Source organism: Carassius auratus, linkage group LG44F (assembly GCF_003368295.1).
Source record: "Carassius auratus strain Wakin linkage group LG44F, ASM336829v1, whole genome shotgun sequence".
NCBI classification, from domain to species: domain Eukaryota; kingdom Metazoa; phylum Chordata; class Actinopteri; order Cypriniformes; family Cyprinidae; genus Carassius; species Carassius auratus.
In genome coordinates, this window is record NC_039298.1 from 1561225 (window position 1) to 1574951 (window position 13727).

The window sequence follows — 13727 nt, forward strand, 5'->3', positions numbered from 1 at the left end:
GCAATGTGTGTGTGTGTGAGAGAGAGAGACAGCAGGTGAACGTGTGTGTGTGTGTGTGTGTGTGAGAGAGAGAGAGAGAGAGAGAGAGAGACAATAGGTGAACGTGTGTGTGTGTGTGTGTGTGTGTGTGTCTGACCCTACTGTCCACCACAGTGATCCTTAGTATGTCTGTGTGTTTCTTAAAGTTAAAGACTGTGGTATCAAATGTTCACACAGTATAATTGGTTACAGTTTAATATTCTAAGATGTTATAATATTCAGTTCCATTACTGAATTATTATTGTTATTCAGTTCCATTTAATTATTATTTGTTTTTTTTTGTTTTTTTTTTTTCTATATTTCTATATATGTACACTAAGCTTTTGCAATATTGTATCATTTACATTCATGCCAATAAAGCAATATTTAATTGAATTGAATTGAGAGAGAGAGAGAGAGAGAGAGCGATGAAAAGTAAATCCTGATTGCACAATAGCACAGTAGGTGGCGATATGCGCGAAGATTGCAACTCGCCATTAACTAAGAAGAAGAAAAAGAAGAGGAAGAGGAAGAGGAAGAAGAAGAAGAAGAGAGCGCGCTGCTTGTGGAATCTTGATGGCGCAGAACTCGAGTGAGTGCAGCAACATTGTTTCAGTCTTCAGTGATCTGTGTGTTACATAATCACATACATAATATGATTTATAATGTTCGTCTCATTCCGAGTTCAAGCAGAGTCAGTCTCTGAGCAGATGAAACGCGTGCAGTTATTTTTGAGCGCTACCAGTTCACGTTCATCTCGATCTGTCTACAAAAACTTCATTTAAATGCATTGGATTTTTTTTTTCTTGAAGTGTGTTTTCTCTGTGGTCCAGAAGTGTATATAAAAGGTGAACGCGCATTTCATAACAGATTTGAACGCTCTGCTGGTCTGTTGAAAGGTTTGTTTGAAGCGGACCGGAAGTGTGCTGCCCAGGAGAGCACAGGACCAGCTTCCCAGACTTCATCCTCCTCATCCTCATCCCTCAAGAGACAGTGGGACGGAGAGGATGAAGAACACTCTCCCAGGAAGAAGCAGGTGAGCTTGCACACATGGAATGAACAGTAGATGTAAGAAAGTTTATAGTTTTATACAAACTCAGAGACTGGGGCTAGTTGTTTACTCTCAGGATATTAAAATTGAGTTATGGCTGTTAAAGGAATAGTTCATCCAAAATGAAAATGGCCTGAAAATGGTTTCACCCTCAGGCCATCTAAGATATAGTTGAGTTTGTTTCTTCATCAGAACAGATTTGGAGAAATGTAGCATTGCATCACCGATGGATGCTCTGCAGTGAATGGGTGCCGTCAAAATGAGAGTCCAAACAGCTGATAAAACATCACAATAATCCACACCACTCCAGTCCAAAAATAAAAATTCAGTAACTTAATCCAAGAACAGCAAATTTGAAAATAATGTAATCTGATTACTTTTGGATTCCTTCAAGGTCACACATGTAAATACAAAATAATAAAAACGACTTATTTTGCATCATATCCATAACAAATATATGTGATGGACAATAGGCAATATTTAAGAACATGCCATGTAGTCGGGTTAGTATGCTCCACTCATATCAAACCAGAATAAATAAACTTATGTTCAAAAGAAAACAAGCATACATTTTTAGCATTGCAGTGTGTCGTCTAGCCCTGATCTCTCCTGCTCAGTTTTTTAAAAACATTGTTTTTTTGTTTTGCAGGTCACCGAGGAATCGTTACACAGTCAGAAAGTGGCCACACATTACAACAAGCTCGAGGAGCGTGGTCTGGCAGAGCGCAATAAAAGCAGGATAGTGCATATGCGCAACTTCAACAACTGGTTAAAGAGTGTGCTTATAGGTGAGAAGCAGCACGGGCGTGCGTTCACAGTGTCCGTGGTTGGGTTAGATGCTGATAAACTCAGTTGAGTTGACCGGCCAGCAGGATCTCACAGCGTTGTTGTTCTGAGGTCTGTGTGTTGGTCTCCTCAGCGGAGATCTTGGACAAGGTGAGGCAGAGACGCAGAGAGGTGACCGTGCTGGATCTCGGCTGTGGAAAAGGAGGAGATCTTCTCAAATGGAAGAAAGGACGGATTGATAAACTGGTGTGTGCAGGTAACTGCACAGTTCTCGTCATTCTTTACTATTGTCTTCATTTGTACATTTGTTTCGCTTTACTGTATTCTGGAAGACTCAAAGATCTCTTTTTTTTTTACCATTTGAAAAAAGCATATACGAATAGCTAACAAAGTTTAAAGCCCTTGTATTAGCACAATAATTGTGGATCAGTCAGTAGGCTGTCCTTTACTCTTTGCAGGATGAGACTAGTCTTCACCCAATATAGATTTTTTGAGAGGAGGATGAATAGTAAATAGTATAATAATTTGGGTAGTACTTTATTTTACAGTCCTGTTCCTCATGTACATACTATGTATTTATTATAGTAATTACAATAACTATGTAATAACTAGGTACTAACCCTGAACCTACCCCTAAACTTAACCCTACCCCATGTAGTTACGCAGTATTACCAGAACTTTCTTAGATAAATACACTGTAAGTACAGTATAAGTGCATGTAAGTACACGTACTGTAAAATAAAGTGCAACCGTAATTTGTTTATTTTACATAGTGTTTACTGAATTAAAAATAGATAATTTTAAAGTTCCCTTTCGAACAGTCGCTTCTGTTGCATTGCACACTTATGGGTAAACTCCTGTTTACACGACAATGTTTTCGGCAAAAAATGGCAAACTTTTTATGTGTTTTGCCTGTTTGTTTACACGACAGTGCTGTTTTAGGGACTGAAGACGCATCTTTTTGAAAACGGGTTTCCAAATTTTGGAAAACCGCATCGTTATCGTTTCCATGTAAATACCCAAAACGGGAATCTGTGAAAGCGGTGACGTCATGCATGTGCGTAGTATGTGTTAGGTATGTAGACATGTGAAGTACGTGTCGACTTTAAAGGCAAGCATACACAACAATGGCGCAGTACATGGTACTGTTGTTGCTGCTCAAGAGTTCAAGAGCTCAAAACGCTTTTTCAGTGTGGATTCACTTCACCAATATTACAACCAACAGCAGAGACGCATCATATACAGCATATAATCATCACTTCCCTACAGATACGGTTTACTAACAAGGTGACAGTGCTAATTACTTGCCTGGCCTACGTTATACAGCGTTTTGAAAACGTTTTGTGCATACGTGAAACTTTTTTAAAATTGCAAGGGAACAATTTCTCTCTTTTTTAACTACATCATTATCGTTTAAACGTAGCCTGATACCAAAGCCAGAATTGTTCAAGTTTGTGTAGCTGCACGAACCAATGGCATTTCAGCCTGTCAATAGGGGTGGAGCCAACTTCTAAATAAGTCGGCTCTGAGTTCCTTTTCGTCATCTCCTTTCTGGAAGCCCACGCAGCATTGCTCAAAATCCAGACCACTAATCAAGACAAATGCGCTTCATATTAGCTTTAAATGTCTTCACATTGTAAATCAGTGACTTGTTTGTACGCCACAGATATCGCTGCGGTGTCCATCGAGCAGTGTCAGCAGCGCTATAATGATGTGAGACGGAGGGGTCACCCGAACGACCGCACCTTCTCAGCAGAGTTCATCACCGCAGACTGCAGCAGGGTATGAGCGGCTGTTTTATCAGCTCTGCAAAGATTACACACTTCACCAGCTGCTTCATGTGTTGGAGACACTCAGTGATTTCATTGTAATGAGGAGGAGAGGTCAAAGTTAGTGCGTGACAGTGCAGGGTCACGTTCTCTGTCTGTCTGTCTCAGGAGCTGCTGTCCGAGAAGCTGCGGGACCCTGAGCTGCGGTTTGACGTGTGCAGCTGTCAGTTTGTGTGTCATTATTCGTTCGAGAGCGAGCAGCAGGCTGACACCATGCTGAGAAACGCCTGTGAGAGACTGCGGCCGGGAGGATTCTTCATCGGGACCACTCCAGATGCTTATGAGCTGGTGTAAGATCTCCCGCTCTCCTTAAAGAACTAGTTGCTTGTTAGCATGCACATCACTTGCATATCAGCCATTTGTTAGTACTTATAAAGTGCATGTTAATGTCTAATTCTGCATGACCATATGTTAGATCCCTTAACCTGATTTAGGGCTGTGAGTCTTTGGGTAGGCAGTGATTCGATTCAAATCGCGATTCAAAAGGTTTTTGATTCCGATATCTGATTTAGATTTTTGCAAACTTAGAACAATTCAATTAGATTTGATTCTCAATTAAATTCGATTCGATTATAACGATTCAGTTCTGCATTCTTTTAGTGCATTCACAGGATTATTTAAATTATTTAATTCAAATTACAGCAGCCTTTATGTTTAGAGAACCATAGGTAAAAAAAGTATATATATATTTTGTCCATTGTTAAATGCTAGTTTAATGGCATGACATGGCATACGTAAAAATGTGTGTAAGCCAAGATTAAAAAAAAGACCTTTAAAAGTATTATGCATAAGCTAACATTTTGTCACACCAGGGACGTAGCCATCATTTTTCAGAAGTGACATAAATGTCAAATACAATTATTTTATGTATGTAGCCTATATATTATTATAATATAATTTTTATTATTTATTCTCCTCTTTTTTATTACTTTTAATTAGCTGTAAGAAATCAAATACACTGCTGGACAATGATCTATCATTTGTAATCTATATATTTTTCCTAATGGCAATTTTATGATTGATTTATATACTAGGCTACATTTAATTAGCAATATTTCAATTTTCTGCACAGAAGGTAGAAAATATACTTTATAGTTTCTGTACTGTAATAGATGATATGCCAATTAGCACTGCATCATTCATGGATTTTATTTATTTATTCATTTTTTATGTTTCATTCTGCTTTTATTCAGTTTAGCTGCAGATAAAGGCTGGCACGTTAGACTCATTAGATTCTTAGCATTTTAAATAGATTACTGTCTAAGATCGGCGATTCACGATTCAAAAATCATGTTTCAAGATCGATGCATATGAATCGTCAGGGTTTGTAATCGATTAATCGAGAAAACGAGTGAATTGTTGCACCCCTAACCCCATGCCTAAACAAAAAGCCCTTAGTGAATATGTTCCCTAATCTGAAGTGTTACCAAAAAAGCATACTAACCTCAAACCCTTGAACAGTTCTTCATGTACTTGTACATTAGGTATAGAAAATACTTCTATTATTAAAAAAGAAAAGTAGTTTTTGATGCAAACAAATCATTCAGTTTGTGTTTTGAGCTGATTAATGGAATATGTATAGTTTTTATTTATTCATAGTAATGAATCGAACGAACCTCCTAATACAATCTGCATTTCTACCACTGGATTTTAAATCTGAGATGTTGTTAAGATATCTCTATCAAATTAAAGCACAGAAATTGTTGGCAACGAAATAATGTAATCATGTCAACCAGACCAAATAAATTCTCATTTTGTTCTAGAGCATCAAAACAGTGATATTATTTGTTGACCACAGCTGTTACACATTGAGTATGTGCTTTAATATTACGATCTCTCGATCCACAGGAAGCGTTTGGAGGCGTCGGACTCCGACAGTTTTGGAAATGAAGTGTTCAGGGTGAGCTTCCAGAAGAAGGGAGACTACCCTCTGTTCGGCTGTCAGTATGACTTCAGTCTGGAGGGTGTGGTGAACGTCCCGGAGTTTCTGGTGTATTTCCCGCTGTTTGAGGAGTGAGTGTTTCCTCTTCCTCTCAAACACATTGTTCCTCTCCTGATGTCAGCAGAGGGTGCTACAGCTCCATTAATATGTTTTGGACACATGCTTGATTTCATAATGTTTAGCTCTGCTTTAAGAAGATCCTTAACACCTGCAGTTTGCTTTCGATGGACTTATAAGATTACAGATTCAAACAAACAAGCCCCTCGTTTATAAATACATTCAAATATCATGAATGATGATGTTTTTTTTTATTTCTAATTGTATTATCATGCATTTATTTCGTTTTTGTTTCTTAATAACTTCTATCTTTTTTCATTTCTTGTCCAGAATGGCGAAAAAGTACAACATGCGTCTGGTTTACAAGAAAACCTTCAAAGAGTTCTTTGAGGAGAAGGTTAAAGAAGAGAAGAATAAGGTTCTGATGCAGTGGATGCAGGGGCTGGAGGTTTGTAGCTCTGTCAATAAATATCTAGCTTATTTCAGTTTAATTGGGGTGTGTGAATGATTAAAAGATCTAAACGATCTGCTTTAGAAGAAATATCGTATTTTGCTACAGTGCTCATTCTATCAGCTGCAGTTCTGTAGCCTCTGTCTCAATGCACTTAATGTCACATACATTCACATCAAATGTTACTCAGCGGTGGAGTTACACTGATGGGACACTTCCCTTATTCACAATCACAAAAGTACACTATTTGCATGTGCTTTAAAGCCTTGTGGCATAAACATTTTGTTGTGTGTTTTTTTTTTTTTTTTGCATTTAAATAACTTTTTGTTTTCTCTCCTAGTAGCCTATAGTTATAGCTTGTAGTTTAATTTCAAAGTGGCTCGCGCTCACCTCGTCAGAAGCTTTGACGAAAAAGGCTGTGTGTGAGGCTGACAGAGACGCACCGTTTAATGTGTTTGAACTATGCTCTTTTCCTTAATGCATAACTTAAATTTCACAGGCATATTCTCCATCTGTAAATGTAAAAAAAAAAAAAGCCATGGAAATATTTCCATTTTGCTGTCAGAAGTTCATGAGCTTTGGCTTTGCAATTCTCCACTAAACTCCACAGACTTCATTTAGAACAAGCTCCGCCGAGCGCATACGCACCAAACAGACAGAGCTTAATGAAATAGGAGCGCAATAACTCTCTGACTAAAATATAAATTTTGCTGAAATATTTGTAGTTGCACAATAAATGTCATGTCGAATTTCAAGAGTTTTTTTTTCTTTTTTTAAATGGCATAATAAAAAACACTTAATATCAAAAATTAACTAAACAGTTACAGTAAATGGTAAAAAAAACAGTAAACCGTTTAATCAGTTGCTGGTCCCCATTAACTTTGATAGTACTTTGGAAGTCACTGTGAATCACTGTGAAGTTTTTGGTTCCCTACATTCTTCAAAATAACTTTTGTGTTCAACAGAAGGAAGGAATTAATTCGGGTTTAAAACAACATGAGAGTGAGTAAATGAAGACAGATTTGTTAATTGTTATTGACCGTTAATAAAACGACATCACTCTCTGCTCTTGGCTGAAGAACTTGAGTTGCTTTAATATGAATCAATTCATAATTAATACAGTGAAGTTTTTCTAGTGTTTATTTTTATTTGTTAACTCATCTATAAAGTGCTAATAATAAACCACTACTTGTTTTATGTGTATATTATGTGTATTTGTACTGTGTATCTTCGCCTACTTTGGCCTAAATATCTGCCTTTTATATTTTGCTAACTTGTAATGCTTTGTTTTTGAAAAAAAGGCGATTAGTTTGGCTGTACTGCTCAGACAATTTGCAAAATAGTAAAACCAACATGACAAAGAAGCGTGATAAAATAGTGATTTTCCTATACCATATCACCCACCCCTAAGTTTAGTCTAATTCTGATTATAGTAGTTATAATCCTATTTCATAATAATTTCACTGTACATTTTCTGCGATATGACTGATATAAAGTCTCTCAGACGATGATCTATCCATTCCAGTCACAGTACACACTAAATAAGAGCTTCGTGATAGTTTTCGTTGTGTAGTCTTGAGCTTTAAACAACAACAAATAAGCTTTTGTTCTGCTAAATGCCTAAAACAGTGCACAGGTTTGAAATATACTTGCGGTGGTAGCCAGGTGGAAAATCCTCCTATTTCTCACGGTACAAAAAAGATCTACTTACTAAATGTGACACTAAAAAAATCGGATTTTTTTTTTTTTTTTTTACAGTATTTAAATGTATTTCAATTAATTTTAATTACATAGTCTTCCATTACAATTAATCACTTAATAATATAATGCATTATTATATGCATTGTAAATTATGCAAAATTTCAGCATTTTATGGTACAGTTCTCCTTTTTCCTATAGTGTCTATTTTACTAGTAAAATCTATATATTGAATAATATGTCAAATAATAACATCACAGCCAGAAATCCAGAATTTTCTTTTAAACCACCTGTTATGTAGAGATGACATTTTTAATAAGTCAGTCAAATTCTGATTAATTAGCGGCCGGTGGATATTGTTTTTATGATAGTTTTATTAATATTGAAGAAATGTACAATTATTTGGCAATGGAGTAAAAAATGTATAAAATAAACATTCGTATACTTTAGATCACCAAGTATTTTACACCAATAAGTATTTAAAGAAATAAAAAGGAAGTAAACACTGTAACCAACAGTGCACTCAGTATTATAGTAAATTGTGTGCACTGGGAATCATATTTTTCAAATAAAGCCAGGGTAACAGTAATTTTACACACAGCACACAGTGAAAATGACATTAATATGACAGTGGGCGAATGCATAAAGTGCAGCATAATTTGAAATCACGAGTTTAAAGTTTAAAGCATTCAATTCACACGGACTGACCATTGCACAGGGAACACATGATCATGCTGGATACACATACACAGGATACACATCATGCTGGATACAGCTGGATTTTGACTAAGTTTGTAAGGTTTGTGAAATTAAATGTTCATTAGCAATTCAAAGATTTGTTTAAAGGATATAAATGCGTATTTGCTTAATGCTGACAGCAAACGAGAAACCATTATAATGTTTGTCTTTCTATTACTGTTAATGATGACATTAAACAAAAGAGAGTGAGAGCACTGTGCTCAGACACTGCCCCTCTCAGCGCCATCAAAATAAATCCCGCCTCGAACACATCAGCTGAGCAGAAAAACTTTGATGCCGATATTTAAAAAAAAAAAAAAAAAAAAAAGGGCAAATATCGGCCGATATATCGGTTGACCACTACTTATAATTCGCTGCTTTTATTCAGGAATACATTGCCTTATAAAATTACCATGGGTTGTGAGTGCCATTTTATATGGACTTTAAATATAAAATATAAGTTAAATGTAAATATATAAGTTTCTGTGTCTTTTGTTTTTGTTGTTGTATTTCCTGTAATTTTATCAAGTTCACAGTTAAATTAATGAACTATGTTTTTTAAGAGAAATTAAATGCACCGTTTATTATAAAATGGTTATTTTTCCTGACTATAAAGTGACACTCAATGTCACTGACAAAGTAATTATGGCATTTTTTGTATTATAGCTATATAATATTAGCAAATACTATTTTTTATTAGTCCTGTATGTGTCTTTAAAAGCATGTTCCTGTTGTGATTGACGTTTTCAGTCAAGTCGACTGTATCCACATGAGCACAAATCCTCAATCAAACACAGCTGTCATAACTGCGTATTAGCACAAACTGAGCATATTTAATGCTCCTCAAGCCTCTTTTCCCAGTGAGAAATCCCTCTCAAAAAAAACAAAAAACTGATTTTGAGCAGACTGGATGAAACTGGTCTGATTTCATCCTAGGCTTTTCGATGTGAGCCAGATCTTCTCTTCATCTTTATATCTTTGTTCTTCTGTAGAAATTTCACCATCTTGACAAATTGGTCTAAAACACCTGGGGACTTAATTCAGGCTCTCATAGAGCCTTGGAAATGTCTCTGTAATTTGGCCACGCACACACTGTAAAGTTTCAGGAGCGACAGCAGGAGTAAATCCCCTAAATTACAATTCTGTGCGTGTACAGAACCGAACCCGTTCTCCAGGACTGAGGTGATTGATACCAATGAAACCACAGCCATGTTCTGGCGTCTTGTGGTTTGGATATCTGCTTTTCTTTTTTTTTTTTACTAAAGTAATATTGCAGCGACCGAAGACTTATGTTTGGTGATTTTAACTAAACCACCATCGACAGAGCTGTAAGATATTGTTTGGAGAGCTGTTTCGCAGCAGAGCACACTCCTGAAGGGTTACCATATCCACTTATTATAAGCGATGATTATTAAGCGTCTTTGGGTTTGTTGTTTTGGCTCGGATCATAAAGAGATCCAGTTTATGAAGTGATAAAATAGGCAGGTGCAGATTGTGATATTTTGGTATGTGGCAAGATAACACTTTTTAATTTTTTTTTTGCAACACCGAGTCGAAACGTAGCCTGTGATTTCTTCCACACACATACATTTCTACACACATACACACATATTTCTTCCACTGCACATACTGAACAGACACAACTCTTAAAACATGTTTAAATATGTCACTAACAACAAGTTGTTGAGTTCGCTTCCGTACACTGCATATCATTTCTGTATATGTGGTTAACACTACCTGAGTTTTTAGGAGGTGATGCAGTTGTCACTCCTGTAAATGACTGAACTCGGTGTACAGAACAGGATTAGGCTCTTAAAGGTGAATTGATTACCAAATCTAGCTGCAGTTGACATGGCCAATAAGTAGTGACCCAGCAACTTCCTAGCATCACCCTAGCAACCATTTACAGCACCCTAGCAACAATTAAGTATAATTACAATGTAGCATATCTCAGCACCAGATTATTGTAGTGATACGATGGTGGGCTCTTTTGACTTGATAGGAAAGCAGTCTTACATATCACTCTTAACACGCTAACAACCGAACAGCAGTGTGAATCATTCAAACATCATAGACACATGGTGGTTGGCAACATCATTACAGACTTGAAAGTTGGCTCTCGCAACCCCTTCAGACAACCTAACAACTGCCTAACTTTATATCTGTGATCTGTAGATAATGATGCCTTTCAAACCATGCCGCCTTATCTTTATTTTGACAGAATCAGAATCAAAAAACAGTTTTGTGTCATCTTGTTGTCCTAGCAATACCCTCCGGACGAGAGGAGCCAGCTAGCGTCGGACAGTCCGGGCGAGTACGACCACGCCAAGAGAATCGCTGCCAGTCCTGCCGCCAGACGTCCACTGGTGAGACACAATATCGTTTTCTTCAACAGAAAGCATTTTTTCTCGGTGTTTACTGTGTTCTGATAGTTTGCTCTTTCTCCACAGGGGACCTTGAGCAAGTCTGAGTGGGAGGCTACAAGTATGTGATGTCCTCCCTGTTGAAATCAGTGTTCAGTGGCGTCCTTTGAAATACATGTAACTTCGTGAAACATTAGATGTTGTCTCAAAGGTTTTTATAAGTTCACATGACAAAAAACGAAAGATGCAAGTAAGATAATGCAGTGACTTTTATCAAAAGTCGCAGCTGAGCTCATAGTGTAGCATGCAGAAGGGCTCATTTGTATTGAAAACGCTGGCCGTGCCTAAGCCAGGAAATTAAAGACTCCAGCTGTGAAATCACTTTTCTTCTTTAGATAAATTACTTGATATTTCCTCCTACTGAAATACAGCGTGTGGGCTGGCCATCAGAGAAAAAGAAAAACTATTAAATTAGAAGCACTTAACTTGCAACTACACGATCGGAAAAGTTCAAGTAGTTACAATAATTGTTTTGTTTTTTTGATGACGTGTGCCATGGTGGAATCAAGGCGTTCTTTTTATGTGGATGTGGTGGTTTGCATTCATTACAATTGTGCAAAATGTGTTTATTGTTATATTTTATTAGACACTCTTCTAAAACGGTCCTATCTTTTTTTCTCAAATGATATTTTTGCATAGTTTAATTTAGTACATGCATTGTATGTGATTACCATGATGTCTCTTCCTTAACAACCAACAACTGCCTCCTCTCTCTTCTTAGGCATATATCTGGTGTATGTGTTTGAGAAGATGGCCTGAGTCCGAGGGATTCACCGTCGAGCTGTTGTGTCCGGATGAGTGAGCCAGAGAAATGGAGTCTCATTGTCATTCACACGGCTTCCAGGAGCCTGCTGAGCTTGTCCATTTCACAAACAGTCGAATATTTTTATACAACCAGAGCTTTTCCCTGTGTGTTTGGAGCTTGTGTGAGTTAGTGTGCACAATGCACATGATCAATATTCTGTCTGAAACTGTATTTCTGTTTATATGTCACGCTGCATACGCTAGCCTTTCTCTTCAAGTCAAGCTGTCTAATAACCCTGTAGAGCTTGCAGTCATACGCTCCCTTTGGGTTTGGCCTTGATTGTAATCCACCCTTTCCTTCAGGCTTGACTGAAATCTGTTGTGGATTTATTTTTTATTTTTATTAACTTTTTCCTTTCCTTTTTTAATTTTTTCTGTACTATTGTTAAGTAATGATGGTATAGTGCGTTATTTTCTAAGTATTGTCTTTGAACGTCAGGAAGGATGTGTATTCCAGTCTGTACTCTTCTCATTTCTCTGTGTAGAGCAGTGATGCAGGTCCTGCAGTTTGTCAGGGAAATAAAACCTGTTGTAGGAATATTAAACCTGACTTTGTCTTTTTTACATTTACATTGTCATTTAGCAGACGCTTTTTTTATCCAAAGCGACTTACAAATGAGGACAGTGGAAGCAATCAAAAACAACAAAAGAGCAATGATATATAAGTCTCAGTCAGCTTAAATGCAGTACACGTAGCAAGGGCTTTTAAATAATATAATAAAAAGAAAACTGATAGAATCGAAAGAACAGAGCAGGCTAGTGTTAGAGGTCTTTTTTATATATATAATTGTAAAAATAAATAAAAAAATAGATTACAAAAAGATTAGAAAGGTAGTTAGATTTTTAAAGAATAGAATTAGAATAGTGAGTGTTAAAGTTAGAGGGTCAAATAAAGATGGAAGAGATGGGTTTTAAGCCGATTCTTGAAGATGGCTAAGGACTCAGCTGCTCGGATTGAGTTGGGGAGTTCATTCCACCAGAAGGGAACATTTAATTTAAAAGTCCGTAAAAGTGACTTTGTGCTTCTTTGGAATGGCACCATCAAGCGACGTTCACTTATAGAACGCAAGCTTCTAGAGGCACATAAGTCTGAGGCAATACATTTAGCCAGTGGTGGTTTTGTAGGCAAACATTAATGCCTTGAATTGTATGCGAGCAGCTATTGCAAACCAGTGCAAATTGACAAACAGGAGTGTGATGTGTATTCTTTTCGGCTCATTAAAAATGAATCTTGCTGCCGCGTTCTGGATTAATTGTAAGTTTGATAGAACTGTCTGGAAAGACATGTTAAAGACAAGGATGTGAATGAGTTTATGTCTGCTGGTGAGATGTGCTGGACTGATTGTGGTGTGGAAAATTGTGCACTGATGTTTTTAATTGTAACTTTTTAATTGTAATGTCCTCAAAGGGGAGGAGGAGGACAAAGGAGCGAGTAAAATGTTTTAAAAACCATGCGAGAGTTAGACGAATTGTTGAGGTTAAGAGTGAGGAGGAAGTGATCCGACGTGTGCAGTGGAGTAACCAGAACATGATCAGTAGAGCAGTATAAATGAGGTCCAGTTGGTTTCCTGATTTGTGAGTAGCAGTAGTTGACACTCGGTTGAGATCAAAAGAGGCAAGCAGAGTGTGGAAATCAGCAAAGTTTATTTAGATGGATGTTGAAGTCTCCAAGCATAAATATGGGAGTACCATCCTCAGGAAAGATTGAGAGCAACACATCTAGTTCATCCAAAAAGTTACCCAGTGGTCCTGGGGGTCGATTGACAACTGCAAAATGTATTTTAAGAGGGTATGTAACAGTAACTGAATGTGATTCACAGGAGCTGTTGCTACCCAAAGATGGTAACGGATTAAATTTCCAATCGTTAGAGATGAGCAGACCAGTACCTCCACCTCTTCCAGTCAAACGGGGAGAGTGGGAACATGAGAA

The 13727-nt window shown here is 37.2% G+C and overlaps 1 protein-coding gene across 1 annotated transcript; it reads left to right on the top strand.

Moving 5' to 3' along the window:
• The first annotated feature begins 475 nt into the window (after positions 1-475).
• Positions 476-12342, top strand: LOC113068289 (mRNA cap guanine-N7 methyltransferase). The gene is made up of 11 exons (XM_026240977.1): positions 476-610; positions 918-1054; positions 1719-1857; positions 1989-2111; positions 3522-3637; positions 3793-3974; positions 5533-5697; positions 6014-6131; positions 10835-10936; positions 11021-11054; positions 11715-12342. The coding sequence occupies exons 1-11, from the start codon at positions 595-597 to the stop codon at positions 11750-11752; spliced, it is 1170 nt and encodes a 389-aa protein (XP_026096762.1). The 5' UTR covers positions 476-594; the 3' UTR covers positions 11753-12342.
• Positions 12343-13727: the final 1385 nt, after the last annotated feature.

Coding starts and splice junctions, on each gene's coding strand:
- LOC113068289 (XM_026240977.1), top strand. Junction 1,858..1,988: donor GTTAAAGAGTGTGCTTATAG/GTGAGAAGCAGC, acceptor TGGTCTCCTCAG/CGGAGATCTTGGACAAGGTG. Junction 3,975..5,532: donor CCAGATGCTTATGAGCTGGT/GTAAGATCTCCC, acceptor CTCGATCCACAG/GAAGCGTTTGGAGGCGTCGG.